The 21,343-nt window shown below is 39.9% G+C and overlaps 1 protein-coding gene across 1 annotated transcript; it reads right to left on the bottom strand.

Annotated features, from left to right (window-relative positions):
- Nucleotides 1–19,080: 19,080 nt before the first annotated feature.
- LOC149393286 (uncharacterized) lies at nucleotides 19,081–19,905 on the bottom strand. Its single transcript, XM_089617967.1, has one exon. The coding sequence runs from the start codon at nucleotides 19,903–19,905 to the stop codon at nucleotides 19,081–19,083; it is 825 nt and encodes a 274-aa protein (XP_089474093.1).
- Between the last annotated feature and the right edge of the window lie 1,438 nt (nucleotides 19,906–21,343).

The following is a 21,343-nucleotide window of genomic DNA, read 5'->3' as shown; positions in this document are numbered from 1 at the left end:
ACCTTTTGGACTAAGTGGTTGGTTGCACACTTAGGCTCAATCCCTAGTAATCCTCCGTTGAGGCTCTGCGAAAGGATGTGAGTGATCAAACCAATTTAAAAGTTGGCTAGTCAAAATTGGTGTATTGACATCTTGGCTAAGCATTAATGATGCGTCATTTACTTATAAATGGAGATTTTTGCGGCCTTTTCTTGAGGGAGTAAATTATCGTTTAGTTTATAACACCTTTGGATTTTATCAAGTCTTAAACAAACTTAAATCCTAAACCAAAGACTAAATCATAAACTTGTTTCAACTTTTATAGGAAATATGTCTCTCAACCCTCTCTCAGCAATTCTTTCCTCGAATAAACTTGAAGGCGACAATTACGTCGACTGGAAACGTAACATCGACATAGTCCTTAATGTCGATAAGCACAAATGGGTTCTCACCACCCCCTGTCCTCAAATGAATGAAGATTCGACACAAGAGGACAAAGACGCCTTGGCAGCCTAGCTCCGATACGATGAGATTGTGAGGTGCTATATCTTAGCATCAATGAACAATGTGTTGCGACAACAACATCGTGATATCGAGACTGCCGCCAACATGCTCTACAATCTCCTTGAGATGTTTAGAGGGCAAAGGCGTCAAGCAAGGCAACAAGCAGTCCAACAGTTTATGAACTGTCGCATGAAGGCTAGGACTCCTATCAGGGACCATATGATGCTGATCATTGGTTACCTGAATAAGATGGAAATCCTAGGATCTAAGATTAACGAGGAGACCAAAATAGATATGATCTTTTGAAACTCTCCCCGAGTCTTTTGATACCTTCAAGTGGAACTACTCCATGAATAAGCTAGAGTACACTGTTACCAAGCTTATGAAGGAACTTCACACTGCTGAAGGTCTCAGTAAGAGAAAGAGGAATCAATGATAGGCTCATGCTACTGAGCACAAAGCCTCCACCTCTGAATCTAAGAAGAGACCTTATAAGGCCGATAAGAAGAACTGTTCTGCCTATCTCAAAGCAAAGGAACATAGAATCGTACTAATTACCGAAGCATGTTTAGTAGCTGATAATGTATCAACGTAGATTCTTGACTCCGCTACTACTAACCATATTTGTTGTTCCTTGACTGGTTTCAACCAAAAGCTTGGAGGAAGGCGACTTCTGTTTCAAATGGAGTGATGGGAGCCTGGTGTCTACGAAAGCTGTGGGATCCGTGACGCTGTCTTTTCAAGACCGCACTTTAAACTTGAATAATGTTTATTATGTTCCTACCTTTGGGAAGAACTTAATATCAGTTGCTCATCTTCTTGAGCAAGATTATTATTTAAAGTTCATTTAGAATGGAATTCGTATTTCGTTTACTGATAATTCTTTTGTCACTGATGCATGCATGAAGAATGCTCTTTTTCTACATCTATCCCACTCAACATTCTCTTTTAGACACCGAAATAGATAACGATCTAATTAGCGAGACAAAGAGGATCAAACCTTCTGAATCCTCCGATCTAACAAAATCAATATATCTCTGGCACTTAAAACTTGGTCATATCAGTCTAGACAGGATTAAGAGACTTGTGAGGGATAGTCCACTCCAAGCCTCTGCAATAGGTTCGCTACCTACTTGTGAATCCTGCATAGAAGGAAAAATGACTAAGCGACCTTTCTCCGATAAGGGTCGAAGAGCCACTGCGTTGCTGGAACTAGTATATTCTGATGTATGTGGTCCGCTCAGCCAACAGGCACATGGAGGATACGAATACTTCGTTACCTTCACCGATGATTACTCGCGATATGGTTTTATCTATTTGGTCAAACACAAATCCGAGACCTTTAACGTATTTAAGGTCTTTAGGGCTTTAGTGGAAAAGCAAACTGGCAAAGTGATCAAAACCCTTCGATCTGATCGAGGTGGTGAGTAAATGTCTAAAGAGTTCGATGACTTTCTTAAAGAAGAATGTATCGCTTCTCAGCTTACCGCACCTGGCACAACTCAACAAAACGGAGTGTCAGAGAGAAGAAATCGAACTCTTATGGAGATGGTTAGATCAATGATGAGTTACTCATCACTCCCTCTTTCCTTTTGGGGATATGCCTTCGAAACAGCCGCTTACATTCTGAACCAAGTTTCGTCCAAAACGGTTCCCGGTACTCCTTATGAATGATGGTCTGACCGTAAAGTAAATCTTGGCCGCATCAAAATTTGGGGTTGCCCCGCACACGTGCTAAGGAAAAAGACTAGCAAGTTGGCTAGTAGGTCAAAATTGTGTCTGTTCGTTGGATATCCAAAGGAAACCAAAGGTTTTACCTTCTATAGTCTCGAGGAAGATAAGACTTTCGTTAGCACGAATGCTCGTTTCCTTGAGGAAGACTTTATGAAGGATGCAAAACCTAGAAGCAAAATTGTGCTTGAAGAAAAGTTGGGTGAGGAAGCTTTTACCTCATCTGTAAGAACTGTTCTTACCCCAACTGAAACACAACCTAACTCTTCAGAATCTCGTCAAGTAGTACTTAGACGTAGTGGGAGGGCTACTCAAAAGCCTGACATGTACATGTCCTATGGAGACTCTCTCGTAGCCGTCTCTAACATGGATGATCCTGTTTCCTATGGCCAAGCGATGGCTTGTTCTAAATCAAACATTTGGCTTGACGCCATGAAAGTTTAGATGCACTCGATGTATGTCAACAAATTCTGGAAACTTGTATACCTTCCTGAAGGGATTAAACCCGTAGGGTGTAAGTGGATATACAAGAAGAAAATGGGTCCTGATGGGAACGTCGAGATGTTCAAAGCACGACTAGTGGCTAAGGGTTATACCCAACAAGAAGGGATTGACTATGAAGAAACCTTCTCGCCAGTCGCGATGCTTAAATCCATTCGTATACTTCTATTCATAGCTGCAGCTCTTGACTATGAGATCTGGCAAATGGATGTCAAGACAGCCTTCTTGAATGGCAATCTTGACTAGCGCATTTATATGGCTCAACCAGACGGTTTCATGGATATAGGTCAAGAGACCAAGGTTTGTGAGTTACTTAAGTCCATTTATGGACTAAAGCAAGCATCTAGGTCATGGGATATTAGATTAGATGAAACTGTGAAGAGCTTTGGCTTTGAGCAGTCAATAGATGAGCCGTGCGTTTACAAGTTAATGCACGAAGGTAAAGTTGTGTTTCTGGTAATGTATGTCGATGATATATTACTCATAGGTAATGATATGGGTAAGTTATCTGAGGTTAAGGTCTGGTTAGCAAAACAATTCGATATGAAGGATCTAGGAGAAGCCACGTTCATTCTGGGGATCCAAATCTTTCGAGATCGGAAAAACCGGACCCTGTCGCTCTCTCAAGCATCTTATATTGATAAAGTGATGGATCGTTTCTCGATGCAAGACTCCAAGAAGGGCCAAACACCCTTTAGGTATGGAGTCTCACTCTCTAAGGACCGGTCTCCCAAGACTGCACAAGAGATTGAAGTAATGAAGAAAATTCCTTACGCTTCTGCCGTAGGAAGTCTCATGTATGCTATGCTTTGAACTAGACCTGATATATGTTTCGCCGTTGGCGTAGTAAGCCGTTTACAATCAAACCCAGGACCCGAGCACTGGATTTCTGTTAAGCATGTTCTCAAGTATCTTCAAAGAACTAGGAACTTGATGCTTACATACTCAGGTACTGACCTGACTATGAAGGGATATACCGACTCCGATTTTCAAGCGGATAAGGATTCCAGAAAATCCAATTTGGGATCTGTGTTCATCCTTAATGGTGGAGCTGTTGTGTGGAGGAGTATTAAGCAATCTTGCATTGCTGACTCCACAATGGAAGCAGAATATGTGGATGCTTCTGAAGCATCCAAAGAGGCTGTACGGCTTAGAAAATTCCTTGAGTATTTGGAAGTTGTTCCAAACGTCGACGAGCCCATGACCCTTTATTGTGATAATAGTGGGGCTGCCGCTAACTCAAAGGAACCTCTAAGCCATAAGCGCTCTAAACATATTGAGAGGAAATACCATTTGATTCGAGAGATCATGCATCGCGGAGACGTGGAAGTGAAGAAGATCTCAACGGTGGACAACCTGGCAGATCCATTCACCAAGGCCCTAGCGAACAAGGTCTTCGACCAACATCGAGAAGGATTAGGCATGAAGGACTACACACATCTTCTTTGAGTCAAGTGGGAGTTTTTGTCAATGGTGCCCATAAGAAGAGTTGTAGTCTTTATTTTGTACATTTGATGTAATAAAGTCTCACGAAGACTCTTTCTTGTAATTTCTTATTCATTTATTAAAAAGTTGAAACGTTCATTCATTCTTCTTTGTTTGTTGAAGCTTTATAATAAAACATTAGTCTTTAGTTCATAAACAAACTTAACAACTTACGAAGAGACAAATGTAGATTTGCATGAACAAACTCTTCGTAGTTTGCTTAAAACGATATATTCGCAATCTAATGGTCAAAGGACTATTGACCACAGCACGATTGTTAGGAGAATCTATGATGTCTGGTCATGGGGCATTGAGAGGTGGAGACTCTATAGTTCTTCTAGTTATCTTCCGAAGGTATTGAATTGACCAGTGCACTTCTAGAGACGAAATAAGAACAAAGCATTTAACCTCTTATGTCTCGAAGTCACTACGTATGAATTGCATCGTGCTTACCTTAATCCTGAAATGAGACATGCCATTTCACAGCTTACGTATTCTCATTTGAGAAAGTCAGAGTTCGGACTCACTATGTGATTCCGAACAAAGGAGTTGAGGAAATAACAGCTAGAAGGGTAAAATGGTAATTTTGTAAATCCCGGCTAGCTGATGATATTCATGAAGGGTAAACATAGATAATAATCAGTGGATCCGCTCATCATAATTTGGTGGAATTCTTGAGTAGAAAATAAATTCATTTGAACCGAGAGATTTTCAGTGTCAACTCTTTAGTGGAGTCAGTTGGCATTAAGCTAAACTTGGAAAAGGTTTGTGAACTTTTGAGTCCAAGTGTTTAGCTCAATCTTTGTTAATTTGGATCCATGAGGTTACTATCACAAATCACATCGAGTAGGAATAGTTAAACTAGAAGCTAAGTCAAAACAAAAATGAGACAAGTTTTACAAAAATTGTCAAAAGGGTATTTTTGTCTTTTAGGACATAGGATGAAATGAATGTCAATAAATTTTTTGACATGGTCATATGATGACCTATATCACTCGCCCATGATGAGTTCATTGGGCCTTGTGGATTAATTTCATTTCATAAGAATTTTATTGAAAATTCTTAATGGGCCTTTCTCATGTTGTCATGAACAAATGAAGAAGCTTCTAGAAGCTCCTTCTAGAGAAGCCTTGGGCGCCCATTACCCAAAAGAAAGAGAGAATATTTTGTGCATAAATGTATCAAGATACTTGCCAAAAGAAAAAGAGGAAACAAATTACCTATGCATGGCATAAGGGAATTTGGCCAAGCAAGGCAATGGAGCAAAATATGAAACAAATCCAAGCCTTCTAGAAGCCCCTTTGGCCGCGCAAATGAAAGAGGAAATAAGACAATATTTCCTCATAAATATGTGATATTCTATAGAAGAGGAAACTACCTTATTGAAGGTAAAGCCTCTCCTATAAATAGGAGCCTCATTCTTCACATTTCATTCATCCCAAGTTTTAGAGATTGAGAGCTTCTCTCTCTAGCTTGGCCGCCCCTCTCTCCTTCTCTCTCTAAGTTCTTTTCGTTTTTTTTTGCACCTAGGTCCTCATTTGACCTAGCGAGTTTAGCTCTTCGACTTTGAGACTTGTTCTTGAGTCATAGTGTTTAAAAGTGCCCACACACTAATTCCTATTTTTCTCGAGTGATTATAGTGATATAAACTTTCGTGGTTGCTCGAGTTGGTGAGGAAAGAAGAGAGACGTGATGCGAGGGAGACAAACGTTTTCAGCCTTCCGAAGGCTCATCAACATTCAAGCTTCTAAAAATGATAGTAAATTTATTATGCTCATAATAGTTTTTATTTACATGTACTTGTTCTTTGTCGAGGTTAGTAAAATCGTTTTACTTGTCAAAAGAAATTTTTTAAAATTCCGCCGCTTACCGAAGCGTTAAACTTTTTCTTAAACCCTAGATCCATTCCAACAGGAAGGAAAAGTAAGATTCCAAAACGAAGAATCATACTCCTTCTCCAACGAGGAAAAGAGTAAAGAAGGAAAAGAGGAAAAAAGCACTACTAGGTCGTCCTCACCACGCACCAATACACCCATCTGCACAAGCGCACACATCTGGTGCGTCGTGCCACCCCGAAAACGCACGATAGATTAGTAAAAAAAAGGAACTTTCTTCGCGACAGCTAAGTCCAGGAAATCCGTTTTCCTAGAACACCCAGAGTAAGACGACTAAAGTTCATCGCCCGGACCCTCCGAGCAACGAACTTAGGAGGCTAATATTTTTTATTATTCTTAGAAGACTCAAAATATTAAATTCAGTGCGATCCACATCGAATTTTGAGTCCTAAGGCCCATCCGGCGCGGCATGCCAGTACGCAGACGAGCGCGCGCTGCTCCTTGTTATCGCGCTCACCAAATTACATTGCGCGCTCTATGCAAAATGAAAAAGAGGCTCCCCTCAGCCTCCCAAGCATTATATATACCCTCTTTAGAAAGGTCGTGTACACATAATTCTCTCTCAAGCTTACTCGATTCTAGTTGTTTGAAACGTTGCGAGGATCATCCGCACTCCATTTCCTCTATCGAGCATACAGTATTTCTAAATATTCAGTAACGAATATTGGCCCCTCACTTTACATAGCAATCATACTAATGTTGAGCACTGGAGAGCACGCTAGAGGCACTGTCTCTACGCCCTTCTACGTTTGATATATCTTCTTCTTATTGTTAGATCTCCGCGACGAAGTGAACAACTTGTGACTTTTGAGTTTCCCTCAGTTGGTTGGGGTGCGGCCTTGGGTCGAACCGCTCGAAGCATTATATAATTGTTCATTTTTCATGCGACAACATTCACCATCATTCTTTTGAGCCAAAATAGATATGTTCTCCTGATGATGATATTTCTGGTGCATTTCCAAGGAAGCTTAACTTTAGTCACAAGTTGTTTGATGGGAAACATGCATGTGAAAATGTTAGGCCATCTAGTGGACCTTCTATTGATGTCGGCCTTGGTACAAGCAACAAGGTCATATTCTGAAAGCCTTGATCTATGAGGCTCGTGCTTCACAAGGGATCATTGACATCTCTCCCCACCAGAAAGTTATGTGTGACGGTTTGATTAAGCTGATGACTCTAACAACACGCACTGATGATGCTTCTACCTCCCAGCATGTCGTGCTGATGCTGAAAAAGAGTTTGATGTAGACTCCATCTCTTCTAGTGGCTCCGATGATGAAAATTTTACTTCTAGTTCTCTGTCTCCTACCATTTGATTTGCTTTACTCTGTACATCTTTTGGATATTTTCTCTTTAGCTATGTGTTTTTGCTCCGAATTTATGTTTATAGTATGTACTCCTTCAGGTTCTGCTACTCTCTGATCTTGGTCAAGACTTATGTTTGTTATGAATTTATGCATTTGTGTATTCTACTTGTGTTTGCTTCAGTACCATATGCGTGTTCTCATACTTGTGCCTCTCTCTGAGTTGGTCTATCCTTGCCTTTGGTTTGTTTTTAAAGCACTATAGGAAAGAGGTAGTTAACTTATCATTTATTTTGACTTTTGATTACTAGTATATGTGTGGAGTGTCAATTTAAGTTTTATTGAGACTTTGTCTGAAAAGTACTGACTCTGGAAATACTTGCCTAAAAAATAATCAAGGGAGAGTTTGTTGGTACATGTGTTGTTGCCTTATTTTTTTTTGGCAAAATATCTTCCAACTTGCTCGATGATATGTTGACACATCTTGTTTGCTATGCGCAAAATCTGTGTATTTGGAAAATTTTCAATTTTTCTAGGATTGTTAGCAGAAGACCTTGTACGTATATTTTTTCCATGTGAATAGGTAAAGAAACTCTAAGACTTCCAGAGATGTTGACAACTATAAAAGAAAGCTTATGTCCGTAATGGTCTTTGTATTTTGAGATTGAGTATTCACGATTATTGACATTTGAATATAAATAAACACATGGATAGTGTTTGGGTGGAAGTGAAATGAGCTCAAATTCAGAGGGAGTTTGAGTTGAAATTCAAGAGAAGTAGTTGGAAAATGGCTTTGAAATGGGGATCATTCATATAAGACCATCATGTACTATTGACTACTTTTCATAAAGTGAATGTCATTTCACTGGGAAAACTGCCCCCAGAGTAGATTACGTTTCACCAATGTGGGTTATTATTATTTGTTTCATTTACTTTACGCACCGCTTTATATTTTTCATCTATTGCATCAAAAAGCTGGTTGCATACATTGACTCTACATTGTGTGCGACATTTTGTCTCTGACTAAACAAAATTTCAATGATGATACTTTATTTGAATTGAGAATTCAAATTGAATTTATAGTCTTGGAATTTATGTCAGAAAAATGTAATTCAATTATAGCTGGGTAATTAACTAGGAATTTGATTCGTATACATATAATATTATTAGTCACCAAAGTAATCACATGTTGAAGTTTTATGTGTAACAAATTAAATTTATTAATTTTCCCTTTTAAACCTAATCACCAAAAGTGATATGTTTTATAAAGTTTAACATTTGTCAAAATATATTTTTTATAGTTAAATTTTGATATTTTGATTTTATTTAATTTTTTTCTCACAAAAGCGACCAAATTACAAATATTTAATTAAAATCAAACCAAATACTCGTGTTTATTTGATATTTTAAGTAAATGATATGTCAAGGTTTTATCATGTACATTATAGTTCATGGCTATAAAATATTTATGGATCCCCGAAAATTGATTATTTGTTTATAATTTCGGAATTGGTAGTTCAATAATGAAGCTTTATCATTCCTTTTAAATTAGAATGTGTTTGTGATGAATATGCCATTGTCCTCCTATAACTCACTACATTTGAAGAATCCAATATAGACTTGCATATGATCTCTTCTTAAGTTGTTTAAAATCTATAAATCTTTATCTTAGAATCGAATTGACAATTGAACCATGGTGATAATTGTTGGGAGATCTTGTTGTCACTTAAATTTAAACAGATTGAACACTCCGGGCGGTTCGACCCAAGACCGGACCAAGTCATCGCATCCGAGCCGAGTATGCGGAACTCAAAACTCATTAGTGTCACACTTCTAGCTCAAGAACATTCTTTATTTGTCGCAGAGACCTAAGAGTGAATGAAGAAGAAAATAATCTAGAAGAGGTAGAGACGGTGCCTCTAACGCGCACTTCGACGTTCAACAGTAGTATGATTGTTGTGAGTGACGTGGTGGCACCGATATTATTTGAGAATATTTTAGGAGATCTGTGCTCGATCAGAGGAAGCTGTGTGCGGAGGGTCCTCGACAACGTTTCAAAACTCAAGAATCGAGTAGAGAGTGTTTAATATTGATTATCTAGATCCCTCTAGGATGAGTATTTATATGAAGGAGAATGGCTTAAAAGCCTTCCTGGGCGGAGAAAAGGGGCGCGCGACGAGCATCGCAGGGCGCATGCGGCGAACATCGCAAGGGGGGCGAAACGAGCCTCACGCGCAGCAAGCATCGCACGCGCGACAAGCCTCGCGCGTGTGCCTTACACCAAGAGTTACGCACGAAAGGGTTTGGTTAGCGTGCTCCATTCCTTCTGCACGATGGGAACTTGTGCTTGCGCGTTGTAGCGGCGCGTGTGAACTTAAGCTCGGCTTGCGCCTACATTAAAAGGGTTTTTGACTCTTTGCGCCTTTGTTGGGCTTTTTCGAGGTCTGGCCTGATATTTTTTATTTTTCAAAAACGACCGACAACAGAACTCATGACGTTTGATTCCTAAACATAGAGAGTTGGGTCTCCATAGTTCTTCCTAGATAATGTATAGATATATTGAAGAGAAATTGCTCAAACTACCACTATATCAATAATTTTTTCCAAAAATCCACCAAACTATAACTTTGGCCAAAAATACAACTTCCTCAAAAGTGAAAAACCAAATATACCCTCAACCTTATTTTTTTCTTTCAATTTCACACCAACCTCATTTAATATCATTCCAAAATAAAATTTCTATTTTTTATTCAAAATCTCATTATTTATATATATATATATATATATATATATATCTCTCTCTCTCTCTCTCTCCTTAACCGTGTAAACCCGTATACCTCTCTCTCTCTCCCTAACCGTGTAAACCCATTTACTCTCTCTCTCTCTCTCAGTTGAACTCACCCAGACCTCACCCAAACTCACCCAAAATTGCGACCGAGACCCACCCCGAACCCGAATCCTTCACGACTTCACTCACCCAAAATCGCGACCGAGACCCACCTCTCTCTCTCTCCCTGATTCGCGACCAGTCTCACTCACCCAAAATCGCCACCGAAACCCTTGCCCGAACTCGACTTCACTCGACCAATCCCTCAAGTCGCAATGTCTGACCTACCCAACCCTATTTTTGAACCCACAACGCGAAAGAGTCCTAGGATGATAGGGCTCAAACAACCGGAGGCGTCCGGAGCGACCACGCCAAACACTTCTCCGGCCTGGAAAAGGAAAACGAGTGCTTCGCCCAAGTTGAACTCGAAGAAGGCTACGAAGAAGCCCCGCCGTGGCGTGAAACCCACCTCTGATACGGACCAGGTAAACCCACCGGTTTAGATTTATTGTTTTTGGGCAGTGAACTAATTCTGTTGTGGTAGTGAATGAAATTGTGTTTGAAAATGGTTTTGGGTAGTGAATGAATTGTGGTGTGGTAGTGAATTGATGTGTTACAAAATCTTTGATTATGGTCGGAAATTGTGCTCGGAAATTGTGTTTGAAATTGTGCTCGGAATTATGTTTGAAATTGTGTGAAATTGTGTGTAATTGTGTTTGAAATTGTGTGAAATTGTGTTTGAAATTGTGTGAAATTGTGCTCAGTATTCAGGGGTGGAGGAGGTACGTTTGTGAATCAAATGTGGTTGATCATAATATCAGTTTTTATGGAACGTTGGAGACGTTCGATAAATCAGCGGCTATGGGTCCAGAAGTGAAGGCTATGTTCAGCAACTCTTGTTTTGGCCAATTTCTGGACGTCCCGAAGGTCACCCGATCCTCTAAGATAATTAACCATTTATTGATGAGGGTCGGTTACTTTATCCGTGAAGAAGAGAGGGAAGATACTGTTGGAATCGATCTAGGGTTTAAGAAAATAATTAACGCTTCGGTAAGCGGCGGAATTTTAAAAATTTTCTTTTACAAGTAAAACAGTTTTTACTAACCTAGACAAGTGCAAGTACATGTAATTAAAAACCAATATGAGCTAGAAGTTTACTAACCTTTCTTGAAGCTTGAACTTTGAAGAAGCTTGTGGAAAGTTTGCAACGCTCGTCTCCCCTCGCAGCACGTCTTTCTTTCTTTCCTCGGCACCTCGAGCAACCACGAAAGTTTCTATCACTAAATCACTCGAAAAGAAGGAATCAGTGAGTGGGCACTTTTAAACACTACGACTTAAGAACGAGTCTCGAAGTCGCAGAGCTAAACACTAGGTCGAGTGAGGACCTAGGTGCCAAGACAAGAAAAAATCGAAAATAAACTAGAGAGAGAGAGAGAGGATTTCGGCCACAAGTTCTAGAGAGAGAGAGTCTCTCAAATCTCTTAAACTTGGATGAATGAAATGTGAGGAAATGAGGCTCCTATTTATAGGAGAGGTCTCACCTTCAATAAGGTAGTTTCCTCTTCTATAGAATATCACATATTCATGAGCAATTTCCTCTTTTTTCCTTTGAGACACTCGGCCAACTCAAGGCTTCTAGAAGCCTTGATTTGTTTCCAATTTTGTTCAAGGCCTTGCCTTGTCTCTCACTTGGCCGATTCCCACTTTCCTCTTGGAGGAAATTTGTTTCCTCTTTTTCTTTTGGCAAGTATCTAAATACATTTATGCACAAAATAAACTCTCCTATTTCTCTATTAGGGTAGGCGCCCAAGTCTCTCTAGAAGGAGCTTCTAGAAGCTTCTTCATTTGTTCATGACAACATGAGAAAGGCCCATTAAGAATTTTCAATAAAATTCTCATGAAATGAAATTAATTCACAAGGCCCAGTTAATCATATTATGGCCGAGTGATATTAAGTCATCAAATGAACTTGTCAAAATTTATTGACATCCATTTCATCCTTATGTCTCAAAAGATAAAAATACCCTTTCGACAATTTTCGTTCTTGTTTTGACTTAGCATCCAGTTTAACTATTCCTATCGATGTGATTCGTGACAGTGACCTCATGGACCCAAATGAACAAAGCTTGAGCTAAACACTTGGACTCAAAAGTTCACAAACCTTTTCCAAGTTTAGCTTAATGTCAACTGACTCCACTAAAGAGCTGACACTGAAAATCTCTCGGTTCAAATGAATTTATTTTCTACTCAAGAATTCGACCTAATTATGATGAGCGGATCCACTGAATATTATCTATGTTTACCCTTCATGAATGTCATCAGCTAGTCGGGATTTACTAAATTACCATTTTACCCTTCTAGCTGTTATTTCCTCAACTCCTTTGTCGCTTGTGAATAAGTTAGAAACAATGTATTGACGAGGAGCTAACAAGTCACATTGTTTCATCCAAAAGAGTCAGGACTCAATTTGGACACTGGCCAGCTCATTTATTCACGCTCCAAGGAACAAAGCATGAGGTGACATACATTGCATTTCAGCAATCTTGTACGTGAATTCCATATCTATGAGAACTTCACAAAGTTACTCATGACAGACTCACAACTTAGTACTTCACCAATAGGCCTTGTTCGGAATCACATAGTGAGTCCGAACTTTGACTTTCTCAAATGAGAATACTAAGGTGTGAAATGGCATGTCTCATTTCAGGATTAAGGTAAGCATGATGCAATTCATACATAGTGACTTCGAGACATAAGAGGTTAAATGGTTTGTTCTTATATTGTCTCTAGAAGTGCACTGGTCAATTCAGTACCTTCGGAAGATACCTAGAAGAACTATAGAGTCTCCAACTCTCAATGCCTCATAACCAGACATCATAGATTCTTCTAACAATCATACTGAGGTCAATAGTCCTTTGACCCTAAGATTGCGAATATATCGTTTTAAGCAAACTACGAAGAGTTTGTTCATGCAAATCTACATTTGTCTCTTCGTAAGTTGTTAAGTTTGTTTATGGACTAAAAGACTATGGTTTTATCATAAAGCTTCAGACAAGGAAGATTGAATGAACGTTTCAACTTTATTAATGAATGAATAGGCAATTACAAGCAAGAGTCTTCATGAGACTTTATTACATCAAATGTACAAAATAAAGACTACAACTCTTCTTGTGGGCACCATTGACAACAGATACTCTCTTTATTGAGCTCGGGGGAGAACCGCGGGCGTTCACAAGAGAGGATTTTTGTTCTATCTTAGGGCTGCACCATGGGGACGTCCCTGCCTTGGATTATACCGAACCGGCCGAAGGTGGACTGTTCAGTGAATTGTTCTCCAACGGGACGACCAACAGTCGCGTCGTGCTTACAACAAAATTGATGGAATCGCAAGGGTGGCCGCATGAGAAATGAGTCAAGCTCTTGCTGCTTCATTTTCTCTTCAACGTACTTCTCGGTGCCCCTTTGGGTACGACCATTCGAGATTGGTCGTACGTTAAATTGGTAGAGGACTTGGACCAGTTTAACTCGTACCCGTGGGGCAATGTGGTTTGGAAGTTCTTCGTTGAAAACTACCGTAAGTACGTGAAGAATGTGGAGAAGAAGGATTCCAAGGCGAAGATAAACCTTCCTTCTTTCATGTACCCACTTCAAATTTGGGCGTACGAAACCATGCCCGTGTTCTCGACACTCTTGTATTGCGAGAGATTGTCTGATACCGATGTACCTCTCATGCGTCGGTGGAAATCAAAGACTCATGTCGTTGACAACACGTTCTCAACCATTTCGTGGCAATCTGAGAACTTTGTGTTCAAGCCAATGGGAGGAGAAGAGGTTAGCTTGAAGACAATGAAGAAGTCGAGCCAACCGAAGCTGAAACAGAAGGTGATTAATCTTGATTATGTGTTTTTTTTATGGTTTTAACGTCAATTGTTGACATTGATGTCAACAGTTGACGTCAACTGTTGACATCAATGTTAACAATTGACGTCAACTGTTGACATCAATGTTAACAATTGACGTCAACTGTTGACATCAATGTCAACAATTGACGTCAACTGTTGATATCCATGTCAACAATTGATGTCTACTGTGGACATTGATGTCAACAATTGACGTCAACTGTTGACATCAATGTCAACCATTGACGTCAACTGTTGACGTCAATGTCAACCATTGACGTCAACTGTTGACATCTGTGATTTATGACATTTCTGTTTGTTGACAGTGATGTCAACAGTTGACGTCAATTGTTGACATCAATGTCAACAATTGATGTCAACTGTTGATATCTGTGATTTATGACATTTTTGTTTGTTGACAGTGATGTCAACAGTTGACGTCAATTGTTGACATCAATGTCAACAATTGATGTAAACTGTTGATATCTGTGATTTATAACATTTCTGTTTGTTGACAGTGACGTCAACACTTGACGTCAACTGTTGATATCTGTGATTTATGAGAGTTGCCTAACCTTTGTTGACATTTATTTTGACAAGCACCGGTCGAATCAAGTGGAGGCACATCCACTCCGTATACAACACATCCGTCCGGCATCGGAGAAAACTCTGAGGTTTGTAAATCTTTCATACATGATTTATGCTTTATTAATATAAAACATTGGCTTACGTCTACTTTTAACATAGGCTCGGTTGATGGCCGTTGAAGCCTCTGTCACCCATATAAGGACAGAGTTCGCGGCGTTCAAGACGGAGATGGAACAGAGCTTCAAAGAATTCACTAGATGTGTGAATGAAAAGATGATGGAGCTGGCCAAGATGATACCGGGAGCTGTCAAAGATGCACAACCTGAAGAGCAACATGATCCAGAAGATTCGACCGAGAAAGACGAAGACAAAGAAGAGGCTGAAAAGAGAAACGAAGATGAGAAAGATGAGGAAGAGGCTGAAAAGAGAAAAAAAGATGAAGGAGATGTTGAGCCGGTTGTCAGCATAGGAGATGACATAAGAGATACACAAGAGACTCAAGAAGGTATTATTGGTTGAAGAGTCGAGTTTGGTTTGTGTTTTATCAAAAGTTTTTGGTTTGTGTTTTATGAAGTTTTTGGTTTGTGTTTGATGAAAAGTTTCTGGTTTTTGTTTTATGAAAAGTTTGTTATTTGTGTTTTTTGAAAAGTTTTTGGTTTGTGGTTTTTGAAAAGTTTTTGGATCTCTATCTATGTTCATCAATGTCAACAATTCACTTGAACAGTTGACATCAATGTCAACAATTGACGTCAATTGTTGACATTGATGTCCACAGTTGACGTCAATTGTTGACATTGATATCAACAGTTGACGTCAATTGTTGACATTGATGTCCACAGTTAACATCAATTGTTGACATTCATCTTTTAAATTAAGGGTTGATGAAAGAGAGCCAGTTAGAATCAAGTCAAGAACTAACTGAGTCCCAATCGAGAGCCCGCATTCTAGAATTAGATTGTGAGCAGTTTGAAGATGAGATGTATGATGATAGTCAACTCATCTTTGTAGGCTCGGTTCCGGATGGACGAACCCGCGAGGAAATCGAGGACGAGTTAAATGCCGCAAAGGATAAGGAAAATCGGGATTCATGGAAGATTATTCCGATTAACATAGACGATTCACCGCAAAGACCTGTGAGAATCACTCGACCGCCGGATAGGTACACTCCTACACCCATTCCGAGGCCGTTCGCGAAGTTTACGAAAGGAATTTCGCGTCCATTCAAAAATCCATTGACTCCTCCTTTTACTCCATCAAATCTTGAGGACATCACTGTAATGGAGACATGACTGAAGTTTGGATTGTTGAAGAAGAAAGATGATGAACAACGTTGGTACGAGCCACCTGATAGGTACACTCCTACACCCATTCCGAGGCCGTTCGCGAAGTTTACGAAAGGAATTTCGCGTCCATTCAAAAATCCATTGACTCCTCCTTTTACTCCATCAAATCTTGAGGACATCACTGTAATGGAGACATGGCTGAAGTTTGGATTGTTGAAGAAGAAAGATGATGAACAACGTTGGTACGAGCCACTGGAAGATAAATTGCCATGGGGATGGAATTTCACAGAAATTGAAATTAGATCAAAGACATTTTTCCGTAACCTCTGGACCGAAGAAGAATGGCTTAGCGATCAGGTACGACATTCAACTCTACTGTTGTTTTTTAATGGTTTTGAAGTCTAGACATTGGTGTCAACAATTGACGTCAACTGTTGACATTGGTGTCAACAATTGACGTCAACTGTTGACATCTGCGATTTATTACCTTTCTGTTTGTTGACACAGATGTCAACAGTTTACGTCAATTGTTGACATTGATGTCAACAGTTGACGTCAATTGTTGACATTGATGACAACAGTTGACGTCAATTGTTGACATTGATGTCAACAGTTGACGTCAGTTGTTGACATTCTTTGTTCTCTAATATTAATCCCTCAATATTTTGTGGTAGCATGTTTATATCATCTCTTACTACCTCCGGAAGAAGAGAATGACTGGGAAATTGCAAAAGTCATTCACAATTATGCCGGCTTTCTTTGTCACCTATTGCCTCCTTGGGTATGACGCTTGGAAGAAATGCAGAGACAAGGACAAGTTTAATTGGTCAAGGCAGTCTCGGATCTATGATTACATAACCGCGACCAACAAGTCCTTGACACACTCTTGGCCCTGGGTAGATGTCGATCACGTCTATTTGCCCTGTTGTTTCAAGGATAGGACGCACTGGTTGCTTCTGGTTGTATCGATTCGCGAACGGTCCATTACAATCTATGATTCTATGTCAAGCAACAAGCCTCATAAAAAAATGGTGACATGCCATGTCCAACAAATTGCAGAATTCCTCCCACTAGTCCTCTGCTCTATTGACGCGTTTGATCGTATGAGTATTGAAGACACGAGCTCAGCCCCGTTCACAGTATCCATGTCGCTCACCATGTCACAGCAGAGCAATGGGTACATATAACACTATTATTTAATAATACCGTATTAATATGATGAACAAGTTGTCTAATCGCAATTTTTTTCAAAACAGTGGTGATTGTGGCATGTTTGTCGTCAAGGCTATGGAGTTTATGAGTCACGGCATAGATCTACTTGGGGTCAAACAAGAAGATATGAACATGCACCGACAACAGCTCACGATCGACTTATACAGGCATGGGGCAGTGAAGTTGGCGACCCATGTTGGATCGGACATGGAGAGAGATGAAAATTAGGAAAAAATGTTGTTCACGTAGTACTATTATCTTAATCTTTTGGTAAATTAGGAAAAACTGTTGTTCACGTAGTACTATTATCTTAATCTTTTGGTAAATTAGGAAAAAATGTTGTTCACGTAGTACTATTATCTTAATCTTTTGGTAAATTAGGAAAACATGTTGTTCACGTAGTACTATTATCTTAATCTTTTGGTAAATTAGGAAGCAATGTTAACAATAGATGATAATTAGGAAACTTCTCAAACTTTTCATTTCTCTTTATTCTATGATATCATGTTTAATGAATATCAACAATATTTCAATTATCAATCTGTATTTGTCTTTTTAATGGTTTTTACGTCAATTGTTGACATTGGTGTCAACAATTTACGTCAACTGTTGACATCTGCGATTTATTACCTTTCTGTTTGTTGACATTGATGTCAATTGTTGACGTCAACTGTTGACATCAATGTCAACAATTTACGTCAACAGTTGACATCAATGTCAATAATTAACGTCAACAGTTGACGTCAATGTCAACAATTAACGTTAACAGTTGACGTCAATGTCAACAATTGACGTCAATGTCAACAATTAACGTCAACAGTTGACATCAATGTCAACAATTTACGTCAACAATTGACGTCAATGTCAACAATACAAAAGTAGTCTAAACAAAGTATAATTAAACAAAGAGATTCTTAAACAAAGACATTCTCTCTAACAAAAGTAGTCTGAAGAAAGTATAATTAATACAATACATAAAGCTATAACTAATCCGTGGACAATGGAGTAGCACTACTGCATGTTTGACGGTTGTGGCCGAGTACCCCACATCGCGCACACTTTCGCCTCCCAACTTCCTCTCCTTGAGAGGGTATTCTTCTCTTTTTCGGCCTACCTGCGGCACGCGCTGCGTGTTCAGGCGGAAGAACTACGATATTCTCCACCTCGGGGGGGATAACCCAACTCGAAATGTCGCCATGAGGATGGTGTACATCTGCGTAGGTTGCCCTCAAATACTCGGTTGAATAGAACTTGGAAATGAAGTTCTCAACCGGAAGATTACGTTCACGACAAGCCGCAATTCCATGTGGACAAATAAATTCATGAGCTTGCCATCGCCGACATGAGCATGTATGTTCTTCTAAGTTAACGACATATACAATGCCCTCTCTGTCAACTACCTCAAACTCCTCGACTGAAGATGGCCTCACCTGGCACAAAAAATCATATTTAATATTTAATTACTGAGAATTCTTACATTGTTGACATTGATGTCAACAATTGACGTCAACTGTTGTCATCAACATCAACAATTGACGTCAATTGTTGACATCAATGTCAACAAACAGAGAGCTCATACATCACAGATGTCAACAGTTGACGTCAACTGTTGACATCAGTGTCAACAATTGACGTCAACTGTTTACATCAATGTCAACAGTTGACGTCAATTGTTGATATTGATGTCAACAATTGACGTCAACTGTTGACATTGATGTCAACAAACAGAGAGCTCATAAATCACAGACGTCAACTGTTGACGTCAATGTCAACAATTGACGTCAACTGTTGACGTCAATGTCAACAATTAACATCAATTGTTGACATCAATGTCAACAATTTACGTCACTTGCTGACATCTTTAGTTAATTCTCAAACACTTACCAACATTCGAACAGCATACGAAGTGTATTTTTCTGCTCTGGCTTGGTATTCTTTTGTCAAAATGGTTTGTGTATTTGTCGCAGCTTCCCGACGCTCATAAAACCATCTCATACTTCGCTCTCTCAGCCAATCCATCAATTTTGAAACTGGAAATTGTCTCACCTTTACATTTAATGCATTTAAGGACTCCGCATTGTTGTTCGTCATGATACCATACCTCTTTGCCCTGAACATACACCTTGCCCATCTTTGGTACCCGACATTATTGGCTAAGTAGCGACGTATTTCAGGATTTTCAGCGTCCAACATGACCATAAAACTTTCAAATTCCCGCTGAGTGTATGCTTTTGCGGCACCGTAAAATTTCCACTTCACCTCCTTCGTGATCCCCTTGAAAGTAGTCTTCAAATTACCGTGTAGATGGAACATGCAAAAACCATGATCACAATTTGGAAATACCGTCTTGAGGCCATTGATTATACCAGCATGTCTATCGGATACAAATACTTGTTGCTCCCGTTCCCCAATTGCGTCCTTTAATTTTTCAAAGAAGGAAATCCAAGCCTCGTTAGATTCTGAAGGACCAAGACTGTAGGCTAGTGGAAAAATCTGCTTGTTTCCGTCCATCCCACATGCCGTATATAACGTCCCTTTGTAATAATTCTTCAAATGTGTACCATCGACAATAATAACAGGCCTTACGTACTTCCACCCCGTTCTCCATGGCCCGAGTGACATGAAAAAACTTACAAATACACCGCCATCACCAGTGACAAGGTCAAAAAAAGAACCCGTATTCTTAGTCTCGATCATGTACCTTAGCTTAGGCAAGAACTTGTACGAGTCTTTCGAATTGCCGTAGAGGGACTTTAGAGCCTCTTCTCAGGACCGCCAAGCCTTTTTGTAAGACATAGACACTCCGTAATCCATTTGCATGTAATTCCTTATCTCTTTTGGTTTGCTCATTCCAACGGTTGGATCAATACACTTATGCTTAACCATCTCTCATATTAACGAAGCTGTTGCTTGAGGGTGACGTCCTTGCCTTAAGTTTAGGGGACAAGCGTGCTCATTGTCAAATCTAAAATATGAAAATTATACAATTAGTTTCAAAACCAAAATGTCAACTGTTGATTTTAGAGTTATCACCTGTTGACATTAATTGTTGACATCAATTGTTGACGTCAATTGTTGACGTCTGTGAGATATTCGCTCTCAGTCAAAAGAAGGAAAATAATTCACCGACGTCAACAATTGATGTCAACAGTTGACGTCAATTGTTGACATCTGTGACTTATTTGCCTTCTGTTGACTGAGAGGAAATATCTCACAGATGTCAACAATTGATGTCAACAGTTGATAACTCTAATTCAAATTCATAATTCAACAGAGAGTTTACCTTCTAATTTGAAATATGGGTGTGTTTTCCTTTCTCACAGCTCGAACAACCCATTTACAATGCTCTCCCGGACAAACAACGTGCAAGGTGTTTTTGTCCGAGCTCTTTGTCATATACGAGAAGTTGTTGCTTATGGCGAACAACATCAAGTGTTTCTTTAAAGTCTTTTTATTCGAGTACAATGCATAACGCTCAATAAATACAGGGGAATCACCATCCAAAATAAGGGTGTCCTCTCTCGTAGTAGACGAACTTGGCACACTATGTGGAGGGGACGGTGGAGGACTTGTTCTTCGCGGTGGAGGAGGGGGGGAGTTTCGTGGTGGTGGAGGGGGGGAGTTTCGTCGTGGTGGAGACATAGAGTTTCATGGTGGTTGAGGAGGGGAGTTTCGTCGTGGTGGAGACATAGAGTTTCGTGGTGGTGGAGGGGGGGAGTTTTGTGGTGGTTGAGGAGGGGAGTTTCGTCGTGGTGGAGACATAGAGTTTCGTGGTGGTGGAGGGGGGGAGTTTTGTGGTGGTTGAGGAGTGGAGTTTCGTCGTGGTGGAGACATAGAGTTTCGTGGTGGTTGAGGAGGGGAGTTTCGTCTTGGTGGAGGAGGAGTTGGGTTTCGTGGTGGGAAGCCTCGTCGTTGTTGTTGTGTCTCATTATCTGACAATCTAATGTCATCCAATCCTAATGTAGAACGAATTGCCGATTCATGAGTTGGGACCGAATCACACCCCTCCTCGGGTATTGATGGCATAAGGGGATTTCCGTCACAACCACTATCGCGGCTGTTGTGAGTGGATCCAACTCTTGGAGAATCGAGCCCCGATGGTTTTTCTTTTATGTCCAATATCAATTGTAATTTC

The sequence above is a fragment of the Urtica dioica genome, chromosome 6 (genome assembly GCF_054948205.1).
Source record: "Urtica dioica subsp. dioica isolate 48M chromosome 6, U.dioica_male_clone48M_v1_H2, whole genome shotgun sequence".
NCBI classification, from domain to species: domain Eukaryota; kingdom Viridiplantae; phylum Streptophyta; class Magnoliopsida; order Rosales; family Urticaceae; genus Urtica; species Urtica dioica.
The sequence above is the reverse complement of the archived record's forward strand: the minus strand, read 5'-3'. Positions and strand labels throughout refer to the sequence as shown.

Excerpts from the sequence above, each read along its gene's own strand:
- LOC149393286 (XM_089617967.1), bottom strand. The coding sequence starts at position 19,905 with ATGATCGAGACTAAGAATACGGGTTCTTTTTTTGACCTTGTCACTGGT.